Here is a 25,017-nt window from a genome sequence, read left to right on the forward strand (position 1 = left end):
AAACTACTACAAAATTTATTCCAGGTGGTATCTCATCCTGGAAAAATTGTGTAAGATGTACAGGAATTGTTCTAACAAATGTAGAAAATGTGGGAAAGAAGAAGGGATACCTTTGCACATTTGGTGGTCTTGTAAAAAAAAAAAACAACTAGGAAATATTGGGTTAAAATTCATCATGCAATTAATGTGGTTTTGCAATGAGAATTGCAATTTAAACTGGAAATGTTTCTATTGAATGTAGTAGACACATGGGGGGGGGAAGCATGGTAGAATTTTATTGTATATGTTAGTGACAGCGGGAAATGGTTTTTATAAAGGTATGGAATCTGAGACAATCCCAGTATTAGAAGATTGGTTGAAAAAGCTATTAGACGTTCTGGAAATGGACAAGCTAACAAGACATATATGAAACCAGAAAAATAGTAAATTAACTGACAACTGGGACAAGTATTGCATTACTTGAGACAGGAATAGAGGAATGTATTGATGTTAGGCTTACCAAGTTAATAAATAAGAACAAGTCTAGAAGAATATATCTTTATTAAGGTTATTCATTAATTTTGTATGAGTGTCCAATACAAATAATTTAGAGACTAAACTAAAAAAAAAAACAGCATAAAAATGCAGAGAAATTACAAAAAGAGATAGTACAAAATCTAGAAAGAACAGAGTTAACACCAAAAAGGTTGCGGAGGAGAAAGTAGCAAATGTAGGAATGTTAGCATATTGATAAGTTAATTGGTTTGTTGTTAATTTATTAGTTTATGTAGATGTTTAGACTAGTTGGTGTGGAAGTGTAATTGAATGTTGATAACTCATTTTGTAAGTTTTTATGTTTTACAAATCTGTAATAATAATAAAAAGAAAATGAAAAAAAATATATAAATGAGAAGAAAAGCAAGGGGACATCTACAAGGCAGGACTGGGAAGATTTGAGTCTGAGATACATCTGCTGAACAGTCCCAATAGTGCATAATTGAGCCTGCTCCCTAAAAAAACAATCATGAGGGGCGGAAGTTAAATGGATTACAGCTGGATTCATGTTTTATTTTTTAAGGACAGTGCTTTGTGCACAATTCTAGTAGCTAGATCATAAGAGAGGAATCACATGATCAGGTGTATATATGGGGACTGATAATAGAAGCTTGCTCAATGCAGTGAAAGTATTCATAGGCAGTACTAGAATCAATTGAAAGTCCTTTTTTACAAAAGAATGATAGAAAACACTTTACTGATAAAGTTCTAAAGACGTGTGTGCGTTTACCCAAGGATATCTGTTTGCTTGTTGTCATTACATATAGCAGAATTGTTTCCTTACAGGCTTTAAAAAGAAAAGAAAAAGTTACCTTTACATACCTGTCTTTTAGAAAAGATACTGAATTATTGAATTGTCTATATTTGCTGAAGTCCACCTGCCTGTTCACACATGAATCAGAGCTCTGGCACTGTTCACTAGTGCTATTCCTCTACATGTTAAGATACAAAGATACTCTGTATCCACAGATTCTTTGTCCATGGATTCAATCATCCATGTTTTGAAAATATTAAAAAATATTTAAACTCCAAAAAACAAACCTTGATTTTGCCATTTTGAATAAGGGATGTCATTTTATTATGCCACTGTATTTAATGGAAATTGAACATCCACACATTTTGGTGTCCATGCTGGCAGTTCTGGAACCAAACTCCATTGGATATAAAGGGCCCACTGTATGTATTTAATAGTTTGTCTATTTATTTCATTTTTTTCATTTTTATTGTGTTTAAACCAATGAGTTATATAAGGAACATTGTCTTCTTTGGTCTTTATGCTTGGTATAAGAAACTGGAATGCCTACTCAGGATTACATGTGGTGTGTGGTAAAAGCCCAAATCAGATTCTTAAGGCATCACATTTGATCCTTGTGCTTTTTTGCATCTTTGCATGTGGATACTCCACGTATTTAAAGAGAAATACAGAAGAAAAATAACAAACTGAAAATAATTGAGAATTAACAAAGTGATGGTACAAATAAACCCCAAATGTATAGCAGTGCTTGGACAACTTGACTCTATTGCTTTGGCAATAATCTAATTCATTTTGATGGGGCCTACACTAGAAAGATTTCACTGTAGATTGGCTGGATCTTAAATCTTTTTGTTTATAGAGTGTTGGTATCCTATCTGCATACATAATCTGTTGCTTAAATGTGCAGCATGGCATAGTGGTTTAGGTGATGGACTATGATTCTGGAGACCAGGGTTCAGTTCTCAGCCTGGCCTTGAAATCACATGCTTACATGAAATCAAATGAAGTCACATTCTCTCAACCACAGGGAAAGGTAATGGCAAAGCTTCTCTAAACAAATCCTGTAAGAAAACTCCATGTTCAGTTCACCTTAGGCTTGCCATAAGTCGGAAACAACTTGAAGGTACACAACAACACCTGAGAGTGCTAATTGCAATAATAGTGGAATGGTGAACAAATGGACAGCCAGTTAGATTATTCAGGTTTGTCCAAATTAGAAGTGTCAGAATTACTGCCAGAAAACCAGGCTGTATCCGATTAGGTTTTGTCTTTTTTAAAAGAGTGTTAGAGGATCTAATTTGGGCAAGGGAAGTCTGTTTCTGTAAATCAAGAAAATGTGGTGATCAAAAAGAGACAAAGAGTTAAGTAAGAGAAGGAAAAAGCACAATTTAAATATTTCTGGAATCTGATGGCATTCGCACCAGTTCCTCAGGTGTTCGCCACTCCTTTTTTGACCAGCAAAAAGGTGAATTGGGGCCATGGTGTGTGGTTGCCCCAGTCCCAATCTGGCTTCAGGGCAGCCTGTTTTGTCCCTTGTTTAATGTTAACTGTTAACTTTTAACTGTGACTGTTAATTAATAAATAGCCTAATAAAAATAAATTATTATTAATAAATAATAATAAATAATAAATACTATACTATATGTGGTAAGGGTTGAAGAATACTGTAAACTCTTTAAGGTTAATCAGTAATTGCTATCACTGTGCTTGGGCCAGAGTTACTTGAAGGAACGCCTCTCCCTACACAATCCACCACACACTCTCAGAACAACTGGGAAGAACCTCTTGGATTATCCAAAGACTAGATTAAGATCAACTTCCCGCTGGGCATTTACTGCTATGGCTCCCAAATTGTGGAATGGCTTGCCAGAGGAGATCCATCTTATTACCACCTTAGACGCCTTCAAGAAGGCACTTAAGATGGATCTCTTCCAGCGAGCCTATTCCCCTGATCTGTTATAACAATTATAAGATGATACTTCATTCTGAGCATGTATAGGAAGTTACATGTTGATATTGAATTTTATAGGATTGATCTATTACTGTGCTTTGTGAATGTGTTTTAACTGAATTGTAATTTTAAATTTACTGTTGTACTCCCGCCTCAATCCGCAGGGAGAGGTGGGAAATATATAAATAAAAACTATTATTATTATTATTAATTTTCTGGAGAATGTTTTTGTGGCCTTTTCATAGCCACAGCATTTTTTCACAGGCAAATAAACTTCATAGATCTAGTAAGTTCAAAACTGTATTTTAGGAGATGCAGAATTTCACTGAAATGTCACTATGATGGTTTGAAAGCACCAATGCATGTGACAGCCTCCCATGATCACAGTGTTCTCAATTAACAGGAGATGCCTACTAGCTCAAAGAAGGCTTTCCTATCAGTTAATATGAATCCCCTTAGAAAAGAAAACGGACAATTCACTTCCTCTCTTCACTTTGGTCCAATGACTTTTTAAGTGATGACTAGCGAACAGGCACATCTGCTACACAGCTTTGGCTTAGTTTTCTTTTTAATCAACTTATTAGACTCCTGGCAATTGTTTGGGACCCCTTACCCTCCCTAGAGAGTTACGAAAGAAGATAGGAAGAAAATTAATTCATTTGAAATGTGGTCCTGGAGAAGAGCACAGAGGATTCTGTGGACAGCCTAAAGGACAAACAAATGGGTCCGAGAGCAGATCAAGCCAGAAATCTCCCTGGAAGCTAAGATGACAAAACTGAGGTTGTCACACTTTGGACACATCATGAGAAGGCACAACTTATTGAAAAAAACAATAATGTTAGGAAAGGTGGAGGGAAGTAGAACGAGAGGAAGGTCACATGCTAAATGGATGGACTCTATTAAGGAGGTCAGAAGTATGACTTTGCAGGAACTACCGTAAGCAGAACAGTAGAGGACAGGGAGTCTTGGAGATGTTTCATCCACAGGGTCACCATGGGTCAATATTGACTCAAGAGTGGCTAACAACAACAACCGGTGATATGATAGCCCAGTTTAAATATTTGAAGGAGTGTCATATTGAGGTTGAACAAAATTCTTTTCTCTTGCTCTAGAGAATAGGACCCAGAGCAATGGATTCAAACTACAGGAAAAAATATTCTACTTCAACATTAGGAGGAACTTCCTGACAGTAAGAGATGTTTGACAGTGGAACAGACTCCCTTGGAGTGTGGTGGAATCTCCTACTTTGGAGGTCTTTAAGCAGAGGCTGGATGGCCATCCTTTCGGGGTGCCTTGATTGTGAGTTACTGCATAGCATGGGTTGGACTGAATGGCCCTTGTGGTCTTTTCCAACTGCATGATTCAATGAGAAAACATTGAAATTATCAGTTAGCTTTTCATTCTTGCTGAAAGTTTGTTCAATTTTAGTAACTAAAGTAATGGAAAGACCAACGCAGCCTCACTGTCTTGCTTTTGGATGAAGGTTGGCAGTTAAGAAGAAGAACATGACTTAGAAACTGAATGAATAAGATAATCTGTAATAGAAAGTAAATAAATATCTGCATAGTCTCACCGTTTATTTTTAATAGGGATGTTTTAGTATATAAAATAATGTGCCATTTCAGGTTAATTTCTGCCCTGTAGAACTTCATGAAACACTCTAATGTTGACTAATAACAGCAATTTGTCATGTGAACCTATCAGAATAATTGGCTTTGCTTCATCAGCGATCGCTGATCAGTCTGCATAGCAATACCTTCTGTCACCAAGATGATATACAGTAAGTGCACAGATGTTATTTACGGCATCCCACTAATTCTTCTTCTGTTATGGGCTGTATTTCTTTCTGTGCACAATCAACTCACTGTTTTTAAAATGAACTCTGCTCAAGATCTTGAAATCTTATCCAGATTTATAGAACTAAGTGGGTACTTAAACTATGCTTTTAATTATATTTCTTTTTGAAGTATGTAGGAATTAGCAAAGTTTTGAATAATTAATGATACAGACAAAATACCCTTTTCAGTATAAGAAATTCCTGTTTCAGTTAGAAAAGCTTGACAGGGCATTTCAAAATATACAGCTACAACAATGAAAGGCAAATTGTTGAACTTGAGGGCCATGGCAGATTTGAAAACCTTGTAATCTTTTGATAGTAGAATGAGCAGTGTTGCTTCAAACTGCAGGTGCACAATGCCATTTTTCCTTGCTGCCTATTTTTTAAAAATGAAAAAGCCTGCACTTTCAGAAAGAAACAAGTAAGTGAGACAAAAGACAAGAGTTTCTAGCCCAACCACTCCCTTCTTTGCTAGTGTTTTTTTAAACCATAGTCCTGGCATACCTTCCTAATAGAGTAGGTTAGGTTCCAGATCTACCCTGCAAAGCAAGAATCGCCTTAAAGTGAATTGCAACCTGTTTCCTCACTTGGTTGTGCATATAAAAAACCGAAAAACACATTTATATTATCATTTATTAAATTCACAATAACACTAGGCCTAAAAAATGAAAAAGTAAAAATAATACTTTTTTTTGATAGAATGTAACACAGAGATAAGAATCACGAAGTGCACAAAGGCTGTAAAGAGACAAAGCATGGGCAACAAAATGGCATTGTATTGTATAATTGAAGAGTAATATATTAATGAAGCATTCTAAAGTGAAGCACCTTAAGTGAGCTATGTTTTTGTGGCGTGTTACAGACTGCCAAAATAAAGCTGCTTCAGGTCTCTTTGGAGGTATGCTGTTTAAATGATGCATGCATCCTAAGAATCTGGAAGCTGCACCAAAGCTGCACTCCAGTGCTTAGGAATGGAGTGTGGCTTTGGCAAGACCTCCAGACTCTTAGGACCCATGCATCATTTAAATAGCATACCTCCAAAGAGACCCAAAGCAGCTTTATTTTGGCAGTCTGTAACAGGCTATATTTTTCAAAATGTTGTGGAACATTCAAATTGTGGGTTAGCATGGGCTTCTCATGGTTGACACTGGTTTTTAAAAAATTATATTCTGAGGATAAATCAGAAGGTGTGGATATGGCTACAGATGCGCATTTTATTTATTTATTTATTTATTTATTTATTTATTTATTTAAAACATGTATTATTTCTTTCAACAACAAAACTGTGTTTTCTCTCAAGTAAATGTGTTTTAAAGCAGACTCCTTTTTATTTCTGTAGTTACATAGTGGTATTTAACATGTGAAAGTCAGCATATTTGGATTATTGTTGCTGCAACAAATCAGGTATGCAAAACCAGTTGTAAAGCACAGACTATTGGTGGTACAGGGAGAGGAGAGAGAAAAGAGAGGTGTGTGTTTCACAGCTGAAATAAAACATATTGCTGTCTAAAGGTACAGGGTAATGGAGCAGAGACACCATCATGAAATCTAACATTACCTACAACAATGAGTACTTCAAAATAATGTCTTATGGAAAGTGTGTCTGAAGTAGGCAGATACTTTATCTGTAAGGGGTAAGGGTCATAGTATACATGACCTTTAGGGAGGAAATTCCAGTGTGTGTTCCCCAAAGATTGTTGGAATATGAAAAGGATAATATTTTATAGCAGAGAATTTCTGTTGATGATCCAAAAATAGAATGTTTAACGGACAGCAACGTAAACCTCAAGTATTCCTCAGAACTGGGGTTACATTTATTCACTAACTTAATTTACATGCTGTTTTTCTCCCGGAAAGGGACCCACGGTGGCTTACAGATAAAAATAGTTTAAAACTTTACAATAAAAAATTAAAAGCAATTAAAATTTCTTGCTAAAATAATATAAATTACATTAAATGTACAAAAGTTTAAAATATAAACAGAATACACACCCTGTATAAAAACCTCCCTCTCAATAATTATATATTAAAAATCTGCTTGAACAAAAGCATTTTTTCCTGACAGTGAAAGGAAAGCCTCCTGTGGAAGGGCATTCCAGAGTGTGGGAGTATCCACTGAGATGGTTCTCTCTCGTGTCCTCAACAAGCTGAGAGAAGATCTTCGAATTCTTGCATGTTTTTATGAGATACAGTCCTTCAGAGGTCTGGGCCTAAGCTGTATAAGGTTTTATAAGTCATGATCAGCACTTTGAATTGGGCCTAGAAATGAATGAGTAGCCAATGAAGCTGTTTCAACAAGAGAGTTATATGCTCTCTATGGCCCAGTACATACCGCTGAAAAACAGCAGCCTGCCAGTGGTCTATTTCCCTTCATGGGGAAGCTGCAGCCGCCAAATAGCACGGCTTCCCTCCAGAGTAAAAAGAACCCAATGGCGCACTCGTGGTGTCATAATGGCGCCATGACGTGCAGACGCTAAGTGTTCATCACGTCAAAATGGCGGCTCCCATCTGTACAGGGCACTGCCATTTTGACGCCCTCATCACGTGCGAGGGGCGAGGGGCTTCTGCAAGTGCCACCCCTCACACTTGATGAGAGCACACTATAGCGACCATCTGTATAGCGCCTAAGAGACCTGACAAGGATGTAATGTAGGCATTCTGGCTTCAATCCACTGGTTAATCCCAACCACAGTGGAGCCATTGAATCAGTGAAATTTAAATGAGTGCTTACTTAACAAGTTCCTATTTGATTCAGTGAGGCTATTCTATTTGGAACTAACAGTTGGAGTTGGGACCATCTGTGCTATTCTTACTGGCAGTAAACTTTTCACTACATTTATGGTGTCTCTCAAACAGAAGTCATTCTCTTTACTTTAGTTCTCTCTTAGCCATAGTCCTGCCTTGTCCGAGGCTGTCTAATAAACTCCATGGCTAAATGGAGATTTGACCCAAAGTCTACTTTTAATCTACCATGCTACCTACAGAATCACCATTATTTCTTGAGATAAATATAAAAATTTTAAAAATTGTGCCCCAAAGGACAATAAGTGTTAATATGGTGGGCATACTTATGGATTTGTACCTGCATATTGTACTAGACATATAGCTATGAAAAAAACAACCCTTTTAAAATTAATATTTATTTGCTGTTGCTCTATCTTGAGTTTATCACATAAGAAGGCACCAGCAAAGAATAGGAGAGAAATCTCATTATGATATTTCCTTCTACATTTGTTCATGGAAATTCCCCCTTCTGTAGCGAACTGTTTATTGCTTCTGCTGCCCTAAAAGGTGGGTTTCATTTGTGAGAATGTTTACCTTTAATTTGCTTTAATATGCAGGAAATTGCAGAAATTGCAGAGTTCAGGACTAAGGGTGAAAAGATTAGTAATTATGAATGTATTGCTGTGCAACTCAGCTCTGCAGCCCAATATTCATAAGCAAGCATTTTCATGGATTACTTTGACACACAGTTTCCAAGTAATTATTCTCATGAGATGAAGACTTTTGTTAATTCAAAAGGCAGTTGTTCTTGAAATTCATTCCTGTGGATTTGTTTTTGTAATATCATGTCACCAGATATACGGCTGTTCAAATGGTAAGATCAATTTAATATTTTGATTATACTCTTAGAGACAGACTTTGATGTCAGTCTAGAATTTCATTTTCTTTATGTAAAAATAAATTTCAAAAGGAACTTAAAATAGTAAGGCAGCAAAGAAAGACTCTGAGCCTGACCTGTTTTGTTCCCCCAGTAAAAATCCACATTTTCTCACATAAAGAATATTAGCAATAATCCAGACACAGCTGAACTCCCTTACTCCATGCCACCATTCTATTTTATTTTAGATTAAGAACATATTTGGTAATATGTAGTAACTTTAAATAACCATTAAACTACCATGTGGAAACTAAAAACACAGTAAAAGATAACAGAGCAACTCCAAGAAAGAGTTTTAGAAGGTATGGATCTCACTTTGACATCTAAAGAGCATGTACATTTATATTTCAAAACTTTATAATTAAAGGGCTTTGCCTTCTGTTATTTCATACTCACATAATTCTCTGTGGAATCAGAGATCTATCTGAGCATTTCTGAAACTTCCTGCTTGGTTTTCTCTTTAAAAAGTCCTTTGTGGTTGGTTAATCTGCCTGCATTCTCCAAAAAATAGGTAGGAATATGCCTGTCCATAATTCCAAATGTGAGAGGCAGTGTGATGTAGTGGTTTGAGTGTTGCACTATGACTCTGGAGGCCAGGGTACAATTCTCTGCTCAGCCATAGAATCCCCACCAGGTGACCTTCGTTAAGTCACACTTTCTCAGCCTCAGAGGATGGCAATGGCATACCCTCTCTACGAAATCTGCCAAGAAAACACCATGAAGGCACAACAACAATAATTCCAAATGTACATGGAGGGTAATTCTGTGATACTGGGGATGAATTCCTTCATGCTGTCAGCAGGCCCGGTGGTGATCAACACCTAAGCTAATGAGAAGGCAGGTATAAATACCTAGACCAGCTTTGGTATCAAGACTATGGAGAACACCATGAGTGATGGTAGTGGGTAAACTGATGCACATGGATTCTGGTAGGACAGTGGATATGAAAGGTACAACCTTCGGGGTTCTCTCCATAAATGTTCCTGACGGTACTGATATCACATCAATATATGATAAGGATGTACAGTCAACCCTCTGTATTCACCGATTCTTCATCCATGGATTCAACCATTCACAGCTTGAAAATATTATCCCCTGCCCCCCCCCAAAAAAAAAAAAAAATTCCAGAAAGCAAACCTTAATTTGCCCAATTTATATAACGGTCAGCATTTTACTACACAGTTATATACAATGGGACTTGAGCATCCACAGATTTTTGTATCCAAAATGGATCCTAGAACCAAATCCCAGCAGGTACCAAGGGCCCACAGTATAAGGTGAGTCCTCCAGGTAATGATACTCCTGATACAACGGGCAAGATGAAGCACAAGAGTGCTCCTGATGGAATGGAGATCTATCCTATTTCAGAGAGGGCAGAAGCAGTCTATGTCTTGTCAAACCATAGTCTGGTGTAGAAATGACAGGCAGTTCATGAGCAAGGTGAAGAAGTATATTCTGTTCCAGAAGAATCTGCATCTCTTGCACCAAGACAGGCAGAATATCTAGTGCAGTTGGTACCAAAGGAAATTTGGATCAAATGACAGCCCATTTAGAACCAGTCCCAGTAGTTGGTACCGAAGACAGAGGAGGAGACAATGTCGTTACCAAGGGATGCTTTATATGTTTCAATCTTTTCTTTTCATTTGGTCTCTTCTCTATCAATACTGAACACTCTAGAGTCAAAGGGCTTTGCTGACTGATTTGGAGTGAGTAGACCTTCAGGTCTTTGATCTATGAGCTCAAGAGGTTGTTGGTACCAATTACCTTGCTATTAATATAGCAGTACCCTGCAGGGTAGCAGCTGGTGTAAATGAAGCAGCCTCTGTCAAAAGTGCTATTGATGGTAAAGACTCCACTGGTACCAAGGATATTGGTGTTAATATGAAGTATTAAAGTTTGAGTCAGTACCAAAAAAGTAGAGACAGGCTGTCTTTGATTTCTGGTTGGTCCCTGTTTCTGTGACTTTGATGCTGTCATTAAGATGGAGAAAACAGGCTTGTTGGTAGTGGCTTGATCAGATTTAACAGAAATATTAAATCTTATTGTACCTTGAAAGTTATTAGCAGGCCATTAGTAAGGAGAAAGTAGATACTTATACAGAAAAAGCATTTTCTGCATCTGTCTTAATTTGTATTGGCTAGAGATAGTTGTTTGGTAAACGAAAATCCATTGCGTAAGAGTCTTCCTCCAGTTCTATTGAAATAAAGAATAGTAGGTCACCACTTCCACGACCCTTTCAATTTCTTTATAGCTGGCTGGCTAAACAATTTATAATGCTGGAGATATTGGGGATTAAGTTTAGGTCTCTCGCAGGCAAACTATGCTGTATTTTTTGAAGAATTCCAATAAATTCCTTGTCTGCCACTTTATTTTTCCAGCCGGCTAGTTTCCAGGAAATTATGTCTGACCCTTTTTCGCTTTATATCTAGTCAACTGCAATTTCCTAAAAATGATTTGAAAAGCTCAAGGTTAGACCTTCAATAGTTGCTTTTACTTCTTCTCTTCTCATTGGCATTAAGCGCCAAGAGTCTGTCAGATTTCTAGAAAAAGTCCTAGTTGCCCTGATCATTAAACCCACCCAAATATGTTCTATTTTGTATTTGAGAACCAATATATTCATTGTAAGACTCACAACACAGAGCAGAAGGTGATCTGGGAGCTGTGTTTGGGGTTTTTCCATTATTTTTAACTCTTTTTCTTTAAGAGGCTAACTGGGGGCGGGGGGTGCTCAGAGCAAGTGAGTCAGAGACTTGCTTGGGGAAGGAGCTAGCAATCAATAGCTCTTTATATAACCATAGCTCCAGTCTCTTCAGCTTGCTGACAGCACTTGGTGAAAAAGCCAGACCTACAGGGGTCTTTTGAGGGTGATTAACAGGGCCTTTTGGAGGGGGAGACCCAGAGTCCTATTTTGCTGACTACTTTAGTCATCTCAGAAACAGTGGTTTATAGGCCTGACAAGATGTCTCAGGAGGTGTGTTGTCTCTCTGGGTCAAATATGGAGAGGCTGGCAAGACTTGTGAAGCTGTCATGGCCAGCCAAGATCAGCTCTCGGAGGATGAGGAGGAGGATGAGCCTCCTCCAGAGCAAGGGCTGATTGAGGCAACACCAGGTGCTGTTCTTGCCCTGCCAGGTCCCAGCTGTGATCCTCCAGCCCCAGAGGAGGAGGTTCAACCAGGTCCTAGTGCCAAAGAGAGGCTTCCTATGGTACCACAGCCTAGTGGTGACTCAGGAGACGAAGCTTGCCTGCAGGTGCCTTCTTACAAAGAGAGAAGAGCCGAGAGTGCTTGCAGACGCAGATCACAGAGGATTGCCGAGAGGCAATTAGCCAACCAGCCTCAGGTGGCACGAGGGAGAGTTTCCCTTACTTAAGTGGGAGAGAGACTAATGCTGGTTGCTAGAGTTTATTGCATGATCCCTTGGCGTGATTGCTGCTAGCACTAGCTCCTAGTATCTGGATTCTTTGTTACCTTGACCTCGGACCGGACTTCATTATCTCTTGGCTGTTTTGACTTTGGACTGTTTGACTGCGCTGTTTCCTGGTATCCTGACTTCGGCTTGACTTTCGGAACGTTGGAATCTCTGGAATCCTGACTTCGGCTCGTATTCTTGACCTGACCTCGGACTGCTTCTTTGCAAGGTCTGCTTTACTTCCACTAACTAAAGGCTCTGTTATCAGCTACTGTCAGTGTTGCTGGCAGCTTTCTCGGACAGAAGCCTACTGACCATTGCACCTTTCTTTTTGTTCATGTGGGGAAAATGATACTGTAAGGCACAACCTTAGAACATCAGAAGAGATTATGAGGCTCTGGGTAGGAAGCTGAAAGAGATGGATGTACAGGTTGTCATCTCATCTCTTCTCCCAGTTGAAAGGCATGGTCCAGGAAGAAAGAGGAAAATAGCAGAGGTAAATAGCTTGCTCCATAGATGGTGCCGCCAGGAACGATTTAGATTCTTGCATCATGGGCTGCGGTTCCATGAGGGGGGGACTTTTGGCAAGAGATGGGCTGTACCTCACACCAGTTGGCAGAAATGTTTTTGCCAGTAGTTTACAAAAATTTGATCAGGCGGGCTTTAAACTGAGTTATGGGGGATAGGGTGACAGTACTTTGGAAGGCAGAAGTTCATCACGGGCTGGAGATGATAGTCAAACTGTTATTGAGAGAACAAGGCAAATAATGCAGGAACCCAACGGAGGGGTCCCTAGAGGGGAGGACTCATGGTCTTAGATGTCTCTATACTAATGCACAAAGCATGGGAAATAAACAAGATGAACTTGAACTCCTGTTATAACAAAGCAAATATGATATAATAGGCATCACTGAAACCTGGTGGGATGAGTCTCATGACTAGGCTGTAGTAATAGAGGGGTATAATCTTTTTAAATAATAAATAAATAAATAAATCTTTTATTTATATCTTGCCTCTCTGTTGATGACAATTGAGGCGGTTTTCAAGTTAAAATTCATATACGATCCCGTATCCCCATATCCCACCCTCCCCTAAAACATCGATTAAACATTAACAATTTGAAAACATAGTTTAAAATCAAAATCAAATTAACATCAAAATTAACAATCACACAAATGGACTGCAGCGAAGTCAGAGGGGTAGAGGTTGGTGGCTGAATTTTTCTATTCGGGAAAGGCCTCCCAAAAGAGATCCTTCTTAACAGCTATTTTGAATCTATCTAAACTGGTAATGTGACGGATCTCCTCCAGTAGGCTGTTCCATAATCCGGGTTGATGAAAATTTCCTCTGGTTGGTTGTAGTTAAGCTAGTTTTTAGGGGTTGCAATAAATTCCTCCCAGATGATCTGAGTGTGCGGGGTAGATTGTATGAAAGGAGGGGGTCCCAGAAATAGGTTGGTCCCAGGCCATTTAGGCTTTAAAGGTGATGACCAACACCTTGTACTGCGCTCGGAAACTAATAGGCAGCCAGTGAAGCCATTTTAGGATAGGTATTATACGATCGCTTCTAGTTCTACCATTAATCAGCCTGGCTGCCATGTTCTGAACTTATTGGAGTTTCCAAACTAAGCACAAGGGTAGCCCCATGTAGAGCGCATTGCAGATATCGAGGCACGAGGTTACTAGTATGTGTACTACAGTTTCTAGGTCCCTTGCTTCCAGGAAAGGATGCAGCTGGCATATCGGCCGAAGCTGATAACAGGTACTCCTAGCCGTCGCATTTATCTGATTTGTCACCTGGAGCGACGAATCTAAGAGCACCACCAGACTGCGAACACAGTCCTTTGAGGAGAGTGTGACCCCGTCTAGGTCTTGAGGTTGTATCACAATACCTGGGTTAGGGGCCCCTACTGTAAGTATCTCTGTCTTGTCTGGATTCAGCTTTAGTCTGTTTTTCCTCATCCAGTCTATTACTGCTTGAAGACATTTATTGACAGGAGATTTTTAAGAGATATAGGCCAAAGAAGAAAAAGGAGGAGCATTATATGTGAGGGATATTTACACCAGTGAAGAGATCCAGGACTTAAATCCTGGAAGCTAGGTGGAGAGCATCTGGATAAAAAAAAAAGGGGGGGGGGACAACAAGCATGATACTGTGGGAGTCTACTACAGACCCCCTAAGTCAGACGGAGGAATTGGATGATGCCTTTCTAGAACAGATGACCACTCTCTCAGATAGGAGAGATGTAGTAGTGATGGATGATTTCAACTATCCTGATATTTGTTGGAAATCAGACTCAGCCAAAACGTTATATTTTAGCAAATTCCTCACTTGCTCCGAAGACTGTTTCATTTTCCAAAAGGTGGAAGAGGCAACAAGGGAATCAGCTATTTTAGATCTGGAATCCATAGGTGGGAGTGACCATGTTCTCCTGGAGTTTGGTATACAGTGCAAAGCAGGCATAATTAGACACACATTTTAAACTTTAGGAAAACTGATTTCAATAAACTCAGGGAAATACTGGAGGTAATCCCATGGTAAGGAATACTAAAAGAGAAGATTGTGGTTAGCGTTTCTCAAAAGAGAAATACTGAAGTACATTTTCAAACTGTTCCAATGAGGAGGAAACGTGGGAGGTGTCTCAAGAAACTCAATGGATGACTAAGGAACTTTCAACTGAGCTAAGTTTTAAATGGGACATGTATAAGAAATGGAAAAGGTAGGAAATCACCAAGGAGAAATTCAAACAAATCGCTAGCACATGTAGAAGTAAAGTCAGAAAAGCAAACGCACAGAATGAGCTCAGACTTGCTAAAGAAGTTATGAACAAAAAGGGCTTTCTTGGGCATGTCAGTAGCAAAAGGAAGAAGAAGGATATACAGTAGTAGGGCCACTACATGGAGAAGATGGTGAAATGCTAACAGAGGACAGAGAAAAGGCAGAATTACTCTACACCTTCTTTCCCTCAGTGTTCTCAGAAAAGGAAAAGGGTGATCAACCTGAGGAAAATGGAGCAGAGGACACAACAGGAGAAAGGCAGCATAGAATAAGTAAAGAGGAAGTATAGGAATTCCTGGTTAATCTAAACAAATTTAAGACCTGGTACAGACTGCTGCTTTGCAGCAGCCTGAGACCAAAATTAGGGCTGGGGAGAGCAGAGCTCTCCCCACACCATTTCCGTGTCTTTCTTAGATATGAAAGGTGTAAATATTAGGCATAATCCAATACCTGGGTTTCATTTCTTTGTCATACTTGTGGAGAATGAAGAAATAATTAAGAGTATGAAGATGAGGAGGGTAGATAAAATTGGCGGAATTCTCATTGATACCTAATGAATGGTAAGGATTTGGACAAAAGTATGCTAACATGAAATGTGCCAAAATATAGTCCTTGTTCGTGAGGGTGCGTGACCTTGCCTCCACTGCTGGACCCTGCAGAGAGGTGTAGTGTTCACAGGCCTGATTCTGCACATTTACATTATCATCATAATGCTAAGCAAATTACTATTGTTGTGTCAACAAGAATGTCTTGCACAAGAAAAATGATATAACCTTGTCCTTTTAAAAAGAGAATAGCTTGATAAGATCATTTTTCTGTGAAAACATGGTGACGCAATTTTTTTAGAAGTAGTGATATCAGAGAACTAAGCCATGCAAGAGGGATTGGCAAGGCATTCCTCACTGGTGTTATGAAGCTTAACTTACTAATGTGAGCAAAGGGAGCACTTTCGATTGAAATGGAAACTACTTTAGTATTTCTTAATTTTGCAATTTTATGCCTTTGATCAGCAGCTTATTTTAATGTGAATAGTCACTGGGGATTTTAACTTACTAATTTTGCTTATATATATATATATATATATGGATTTTTTTTTCATCCACTTAACCTCAAAGTCCTTGATAGATTTAGTGATCAAGGACAGGAAAGGGAGGAATCTACTATTAAGCACAAAGGTAAAGCATGATGTTACAGGCCATGTACTGATTTGTTGCAACCACTGAGACCTGGAAATATAAGCAGTGTGATTATAAGGCATTATAAATGTATTTATTTATAATAGCTCTGTGTAATAGGAATGTGTGTCACTGAGGGCGTAGTTCTGCCAACATAACTCTCAACACTGATAAGAGAACTAAACAGTTTGAACATATTGTTAAATAAAGTCAAGACCAGTGCTGCTTTAAAGAGTACTGACTGATGCAATCAGATGGCTGATGTAATATAATGTCATTCAACTCTACCCGATACTACATCACATCTAAGAACCTAATGGTTCTTAGAGTTCAGTTCTTGAGTCCAGTTCTGTTCTTGTAGTTGTCAGCTGATGTACACCAGTAAAGGCATCCAAGGGGTTATAAGAAAGAGAGAGAGAGAGAATAGCATAGTTGAGAGCAGGTAGTCTCTCTTCTCTTCCAAACATTTTCTGTCTTTATCAATTAGGAACAGTACTACTATCAGTTTGGGCAACATAACAGCCCCATCTTTCCATGAAACAGACACCTGGTTCCTCTCAGCTTGTTTTCCATCCTTTCTGGCCTAATCAGCTGATAGAGCTTGTCCAATGAGCAACAGATGTCCATATGCTTTGTTATATAAACATCTTTTTCTAAGAACCATCAGGCATCCAGCTGCCCCTTTCAGCACCAGATCGGGGCTGCAGCAACCACATGCTGGAGCCCCAATCCGGCAGTTTGCACTCTAAAAAGAAGAGCAGCAAAAAGCTGCCCTTGCTGTGGCAGTGGCAGCGGCCTTTCAACATTTCTTTAGCGCAGCACATCTAAATGCTGCACCAAAGAAATGACGCTGACAATGGGCGGAATTGGGGTGTGCGGCATGCAGTCACCATGGCCCCACTCCACCTCAATGCTGGCATTTCTTACCGGTCTGTAGAGGCCCTGTATTAGTGTCAGATATGAATTACACAAGTATACACTGCAGTCTAAAAATTTTTAGTGACAGTATCACAAATCAGCCATTTATTATATCTTTAAATATTTATATCCAGCCCTATATCATTATACAGACAAAAGAAGCAATTTAGAACAATTTAAAACAATTTTTAAAGTACTGAATTTTAAAACTGCTATGTAGCAATAGAAGACGATAGGAGTTAACCTTTATCGGGAATGTAATGTAACTCCTGTTAGGAGAGGGGAAAAAGAGGTTGTTCAAGGTTTTAAAAAGTGCTCTCTTTAAGGTAAAAACTATTTTTTCACTAAACTTTTATACTGAACATGTTTGAGTCATTTTGCCATATGTCTGTATACCTGGGCTAAATATACTGACTATTCCCTGCTTGTCCTAAGCGAGAAATCTTTTCAGGGCCCTCTGCTTGGGTCCAATATCATGTATATCCATAAAGATCCTCTACCATCTTTATATCTCTTGAATCATGTGCCTGGTGGCACAGTGGTTAAATGCTAGAACTGTGGCCACAAGGTTTTGGGTTCAGTCCCAGGGCTCCAAGGTTGACTCAGCCTTCCATCCTTTGGTAGGTCAGTAAAATGAGTACCCAACTTGTTGGAGGTAATTGGCTTACAGTTTGTAAACCACTCAGAGAGTGCTGAGTTCACTATGAAGCAGTATAGAAATGTAAATGCTGCTATTGCTATCTCCTCCATATCCAAGTTGCCACACAATTGAATCTCCCACCTAAAATGGAAAAAGTCAGCAATCCCTTCATGAGAAAATTGGCTTATATGATTTAGTGGAAATGGATAAGCTGGCTATGTTAATACATAAGAAAACGTAGGATAACTTTAAGAAGGAGTGGAGGATGTTGACTGAATACATGAAAAATAAGGGAGATTCTGTTTTGGTTTTAGGTTTTAGGAAAAGTAATATATAGAGTAGAGGATTTGGGTTTTTTAAAAAATGTATTATCCTTTTCTTAGGTCCTTGTTAAGGACTTCTTATTTGTAGGATGATAACATGATTATTATAATCATCATATTAAACTTGGAATAAACTAAAAGGGGTTTAAATAAGTAATGTAAAAGAGCCATAGGCAGGTATGCTCTAAGCCAGTGATGCTCAAACTTTGGTATTCCAAATGTTTTGGACTTCATCTCCAAGAAGCCTTAATCAGCTTGGCCAGCAGTCAGGAATTCTGGGAGCTGAAGTCCAAAACATCTGGAGGATCAAAGTTTGGGAACCACTGCTCTAAGCCATTGTTTCCCTGTTCTGGGGTTGTTGTTTTTTAGCTTTTCTTTTTAGTGTTGTTTATTGTTTGTTAGATGGGTCTTTTCCCTACATGTTTTTTATAAATATAAAAAAATCTGTGTATATTGATTGGTTGTCTTAATAAAAAATATATGTTTTTTAAAAAATGGAATCTCTCGCCTGAAGTAGCTGGACCCCAAATATTTGTACCAGCTCCTGCCTGTTCCACCCTCAGCAAAAGAAGAAACTGTTTTTCACAGGAAATGATTCAGGCACTTTGAGAACTGTCTCTCTCTGTGTATCTTTCTTTTGGGTATCAAATGTTTTCTCTTTTTGTGTATTTCCCAGCAGCCCCATAGCCAAGCCTCTATTATTAACAATAGCAATTGCAATTGTATTTCTATACCACTTACTGATGTATTAAGCGGTCTACAAAATGCAAGCTAATTGCCCCCAACAAGCTGGGTTCTCGTTTTAGCAGCCTATGGAAGGATGCCAGGCTGAGTCAGCACTGAGCCCCTGGCTGGTATTGAACTCACAACCTTTTGGTTTGTGAGTGAGTTGCTGCAGTACAGACATTTAACCACTGTGCCACCAGTGCTATTCCAGCAGTAGCCATCAGAACTGACTTCAAGCCTCTAACTTTAGGCTTACTTGGGAGTAGAAGCAAGCAACCATTTTATTTTCTCACCATGCCATTCTGGAACTTTGTGGAAATTTTGTATAGCCACTTTCATTAGGAATTGTCACTTGTTTTCTTACAGTGTTGGAGTGATGGGTGCAATATGGCTGCCCACCGTGGCTTCCTCCATGGAAGTCAGTGCTACAACACCACCCAATGTAGGAGAGGGCCCATCAGAGGACATTTTGCTGAGATTCACCTGAAGTCTACAGCCAGCCTGATTTGGTTTTTCTCACTTCTCTAATCCCTCCTTTCATTGATCTCACTAGGGTTGTGAATGACAATCTGGGAAAGCCTGAACCCCTAATAGTTTGTGTACGTGTTGCCAACAAATGATCTTGTTGCTTTTGGTTCTTCTTTTTATTTTTATTTTTAACATTAATGCAAGAATTGCAGTCTTTTTAAGCAAAAAGATATTGTCTAACTCTTTCACTGCTGCATTGCCCAAGTATATGTGTATGTAATTTGAAAATGCCACTATCAACCAAAAGCTGCCTCAGACAGGGAGGCGAGGGGGGCTTCTTTTGAAAAATAACACTTGAATTCAAGATAGAGAGTGGCAGAAGGAAGAAGAATCTCCATAATGATAAAATTAGCTACTATAGCAGGGTTTGTAAAGGGAGTTTTCAGCTTTAACCAAACATATAGCTTTTGATTCAAAATGTTCATATGTTTCCATACTTTCACTGGTTTTGCTTGATGACTCAAGCTTTTACATGTTTGTCTTCAGTTATCTTATTCAAAATCATCTGATCAGCTGTGATGGTTCATCTGCTATAGAATGTCTCTATATTATGTTTTCTGCATGGGACATCTTGTAGAGCAGTGATGGTGAACCTTTTAGAGACTGAGTGCCCAAACTGCAACCCAAAACCAACTTATTTATAGCAAAGTGCCACATTCCTCTGGCTTTCTAGGTACTAACTCTGGGGAACTCTGTCCTGGGGTGATGGCACATGTGCCCACAGAGAGGGCTCTGAGTGCCTAGGTTCGCCATCACTTAATTCAAGTTCACTTGTCTTCTTATATAGTCCACTGGGTGAGTTTTAGAACTCAAGACCCCATGTTTTCTTCTTTTTAGATTCCTGGACAAGTTACTTTTCTCTTATAACACCAATTTGCCATCTGGTAAATGTCACATCCACCATAGCATCCATTGTGTGTTTGGGCAAGCCCTACATGACAACTATTTTCTGAGAGCGCCCATGACACTATCTCAACATTCCAAATATGCCCACTGGCCCAAAAGGTTTGGCTACCCCTAGTTTAAGACTATTGCTCCATCACAGCCACTGTCTCACACCATCCGGAGGTGTTGATTTAGTTTGTTGAATTATGGAATAAATTTCTTCTGATCTGGTCATTTAATCCTCACCACACCACACCACCCCCATCAGGTAGCTGGTGAAAGGAACTGAGAACAGAGTCCTAGGCTTTTATGTTGCAGTTGGCCCTTTGTATCTGCAGGGGTTCTGTTCTAGACCCCTCTTACAGATGCCAAATATTGCAGGATTTCAAATCCCATTCTTCCCAATGATGTCATGTCATGCACGTGGCCATATTGGCGTGGCCATGTGCATGCAGCACCATTGAGAACAGGGAGGAGCCATGCATGGATGCTTCAATCTGCAAATGGCAAGCCCACTAATAGAAAGAGCTTACTTTATGTGCTGATTTCCCTTCATAAGTTCAGTGGTTCAATGTTCCAATAATAGTATGTGTTGTGGTTGCACATGAGGTGTGTGTGTGTGTGCGCACACACACACACATCATTGATAGCATTTAGCGGTGTTGTTTACTCTTCATTCTCTAGGATTTCTTACTTGGAACTCCCAACCCCATGGCAACCCCTAACAGAGTAGGCTAGTTCATCTTTTCCAAGCACTGATCACTGTGTGTTCTGCCTGCATACAAGCCAGAGCAGATCTTCAGGGGTGGGATGAGAACCTCAACCATTTCCTAAATAGTACTTTGAGAGTGCTGGGAAGACTTTTATTTTGTGTAATCTTTTTCCAAAACTATCATGTGGCTTTAACTTACACTGTGGGAAATAGTCTGTTGGGGAGGGGGGTCCTCCACATAAGTAGGAGAAAATGTTGCATGTTACATTTGATCAGCCAACAGATTCCACCAGCTGTTGCACCTAGTCTCCTAGCCTTTTCATGTGACAGCCCAAGTATGCTACAGTGTTGAAATGCAGAAAGACAGGCCAGCGCAGGAATGGATGTCTGAATGGTGAAGGAAGACAATTTAAGGTTTTCTCTACCATGTGGGAAAGGTGCTATTTGGCAATCTATTTAAGGCACCAAAAGGGTTCAAGTCAGTGTTTTATCAAGCACTAGCAGTAAAGGACCTTAATCTGATTAGCTCTTCCAAAGGCTGGGATCTTGCCTGTTACCAAAAGGATTATCATACTCCCCTGAACACACCAGATCTCATCTGAGTTTTGGAAGTTACACGGAAAAAGTGTTAGGAAGTTAGTACTTGGGATTAGTACTAATCTTCAGAAACTTATATAGAATGTAGATAAACCATATATTGTGACAATTCTAATGAACTGGAGAAATGGATGGAAATATACTGCATTCCCAAGGGGGAAAAATGTTAGAAGTATAGTGCAATGATATTTTCAAGCACCTATCTTTTCTGTTGGCAAATGTTACTTTAGTTTTAGCATTTCTCGACCTGTATTTTAAAAGCTGTCAACTTTTGTTTTATTAGCTTTTCCCAAGCTGTAAATGGTATGTTCAAAGTCATAATACAGGGGTTTTTTTGACTGGTGCGAACCTAATTTTCTTATCAGTCACTACAGTGCAAGGTAAAAGTGTGAAATGAATCATAGATATAGATAGAGCTAGGGAGCCTTTAAAAAGACCTTGGAGTGGTCAGTAAAGAACCTTCTAAATCTAGCAACTGTGGTCCTTATTATAATTTATGATGCTATATAGGTGTTTTGTATCCTTGAAATCTCTTTGAGTGGTGACTTATATAGTGGACATACTTCACTACTCCTTACTCAGCTGTTTGGCAGAAGCTTAGGGACTGTTTCAGCTCTGAAATAAGAGGCATGAACTTGTGTATTGCTCCAAGTTAATGTAATCTTGACACCTATAATCAAGTGCAATATAAGGAGACTTGCATTTAAAAAATACTGAAAATAAGCTCAACAAGCTATAGAAAAATGATGTTTTTCTGTCACCTCATTCATATTCTGTGTTAATATAAGTAAGGGCTTGGCAGCAGCAACAACATGATATTAAGCATCAAATGTTTTGCAAGGGATATCACAGGTGTCTCTGGCTTTAGTACTTAACATGGTAGAACAAAGACTGGGGCTCATGGACTCCAGCAGAGCATTGATTGTGCATTGGGGTACTTTACTTTGTTTTCACCTTGCCACTAAGGCCAAACAGGTAAACAAAGCAGCTATACAGAGGGAGGAATAGAGCCATCTTTTTAAACCCTATCCCTTTGCCCTTGTAATGGGATATACTTGCTTCAGGGCAATCATTTTGTTGTTAACTGCGACTTATAGCAACCTTATGAATGTCAGACCTCCAAGTCACCCTATCTGAAGTTAGGATTGCCCATGTCATTGTCCAACTCACCCTATCATCAACCAACTTGCTCAGGTCTTGCCAACTCAGGACCGTACCTGCTTTGCTCGAACCTATCCTCTTTTTCTGCTGCCTTCTACTTTGCTAAGCATTATTGTCTTTCCTAATGAGTCATGTCTTCTCATTATATGTCCAAAGTATGACAGTCTTAATTTAGACAGCTTGGCTTCTAGGTTGATTTCAGGCTTAATTTACTCTAGGATCCATTTAATAATAATAATAATAATAATAATAATAATAATAATAATTCCCGCCTCGGCTTTATTTGCCTTTTTTGTAGTCCATGGTATCTGTAGAACTCTCCTCCAGCACCACATTTCAAATGAGTTTATTTTCTTCCTATCAGCTTTCTTCACTGTCCAGCTTTCATAACCATACATAGAAATGGGAAATACAATGGCATGGGCAAGCCTAACTTCAGTATTCAATTATATATCTTTACACTTGAGGATCTTCTCTAGTTCCTTCATAGATACCCTTCCAAATGGTAGTATTTTTCCGATCCTTTCTAGGGCATAATGGGGCAGGATTAAAATTCACACTGTTATCTCTCAGCATTCATCTCAGCGAGAAGCTGTAAGGGGACTGGAATGCGGACCCTTTTAAGAAATTTCCCTCTGGTCACTTGGTGCCAAGAGGAGCTCAAAGTGCCTTCAGTAAGCAAGGAAGCCAGCTATACAGCACACCACCCTCAGAATAGTGTTGTTCTACTGCACTGCGATGTCAAGAATATCTGAGAGGAACACAGCTCTTTTACTGTGAGCTTTCAAAGCTTTTCCCAGAATCAACTAGTTAGAACCAAGCAAAAAGGGGGCTGGGATTTGAAAGCTCAGTCCATTATTGTTAGCTGGGCTGGACTTGGCAAGGTCCTTTAAGAATGTTTATCTTAACACTAACAGAAGCACCTAACAGCTTTGGAGCAAAGAGACCATCAGTGTCTCAGGAGTAGCCTTGTTCTGACGTTTTTAAGACTAACAGATTTATGTTAATTTGAACTTTTGTGGGTTACAGTTAACGTCCTCAGATGCATAATACCTCAAGTGTATGTGAAAAGTTACACAGTTGTGCCCTGGATACAGAATGAATTTTAAAACTTGGTTCCCCCTTGCCCACTTTTCTTTTATAAGATGAAAAAGAAAATATTTTTGGTTATGCACACAACTAGGGAAAACCAGACTGTTAATATGTGTGGTATACTAAGGAATCATTGTTCATGTTCAAACCTTTGTTACAAATAGAATTTGTGACTGTATCCCAACTTAGCTGTCTCCTTTTCAAATCTGATCTTGAAATTCCTTTGCTCCACAATAGCAACTTTGAGATCAGTTACAAAGTGTTTTGGAAGACTAATGTGTTCTGACACTGGGTTTTGTATATGGTGTCTTATGATATCAATCTGTCTCCCATTTATTTTCCTGAAGAGAGATTGTTCTGTTTGTCTTAAGTAAAACCCGGAGGGCCATTATGTTAAATGATGTCCTATATGAATTAACACCCCCAACCTCATGGTATGTGTGTTATTGTTAGCAACTATATTTGTATTGCCAGAGGAGATGTGGGAACAGAATTGGCATCTGGTTGGTAGGAGGATCTTTCTTTCCATTCATATTATATGCCCTGTTGTATAGGAGAAGTTCTTTAAGTCTGAGGATTTTCTGGAAGCAAGTACAGGACTGCCACCCAAAACCTGGAGGAAGAAGCATTATTGTAAGGAATGAGCTATAGGTGTTGCATTTGAATGTTGCATTTGAATGGACTCATTTGGGGGATTGTAATTGAGAATTAGTGGTATTCTATAGTTTCTCTTTTGAATTGTATTTAATCCTGAAGTGGTGGGATAATTAGCATTGGTAAAGGTTTTCCCTTGACAAAATTGTCTAATTGTGTGTGACTGTAGGGGGCAATGCTCATCTCCATTACTAAGCCAAGGGAGCCAAAGTTGTCAAAGATGATCCCATGGTCATGTAGCCAGCATGACCTCACAGAACACTGTTACTTTCCCACTAAAGCGGTACCTATTTGTCTACTTGAACTTCGACATGCTTTCCAACTGCTAAATTGTCAGAAGCTCAGACTAGTGATATGGCACTCTCAAACTGCCGACCTGCTGATCCTACAATCATCAAAGTCAGCATCTTAACTGCTGAGCCATGCCATCAATAATTAATAATTAACTAGAATAATTGGTTAATTATTGTTAATTATTGCAATAATTAATATTGTTCCTCTTCTTTTCATTATTTAATTTCTTCTCCACAGGGGTGTGAGCTCATAGAGACCCCAGATCAAGATTTCACAGACTTCACCAAGTGCCTTCAGATACTCCAGCAGAAGATAGAGAAGAAAGCCTTGCAGGTAATGCTAACAACGCTTTCAGTATAAGTTTGTTCGCCCACCGGTATTGTTTTGAA

The 25,017-nt window shown here is 39.1% G+C and overlaps 1 protein-coding gene across 5 annotated transcripts in view; it reads left to right on the forward strand.

Moving 5' to 3' along the window:
- TPK1 (thiamin pyrophosphokinase 1) overlaps positions 1–25,017 on the forward strand; it is a 388,541-nt gene that overhangs the window by 205,266 nt on the left and 158,258 nt on the right. For all 5 annotated transcript variants that reach the window (XM_089532522.1, XM_089532521.1, XM_089532523.1 and 2 more), the window contains one exon: positions 24,866–24,961. In XM_089532522.1, the coding sequence (XP_089388648.1) occupies positions 24,866–24,961 (96 nt within the window). The remainder of the gene's footprint in view (positions 1–24,865; positions 24,962–25,017) is intronic.

Source organism: Sceloporus occidentalis, unplaced genomic scaffold (genome assembly GCF_023333645.1).
Source record: "Sceloporus occidentalis isolate IW3139 unplaced genomic scaffold, rSceOcc1.0.p SCAF_7, whole genome shotgun sequence".
Classification (NCBI taxonomy): domain Eukaryota; kingdom Metazoa; phylum Chordata; class Lepidosauria; order Squamata; family Phrynosomatidae; genus Sceloporus; species Sceloporus occidentalis.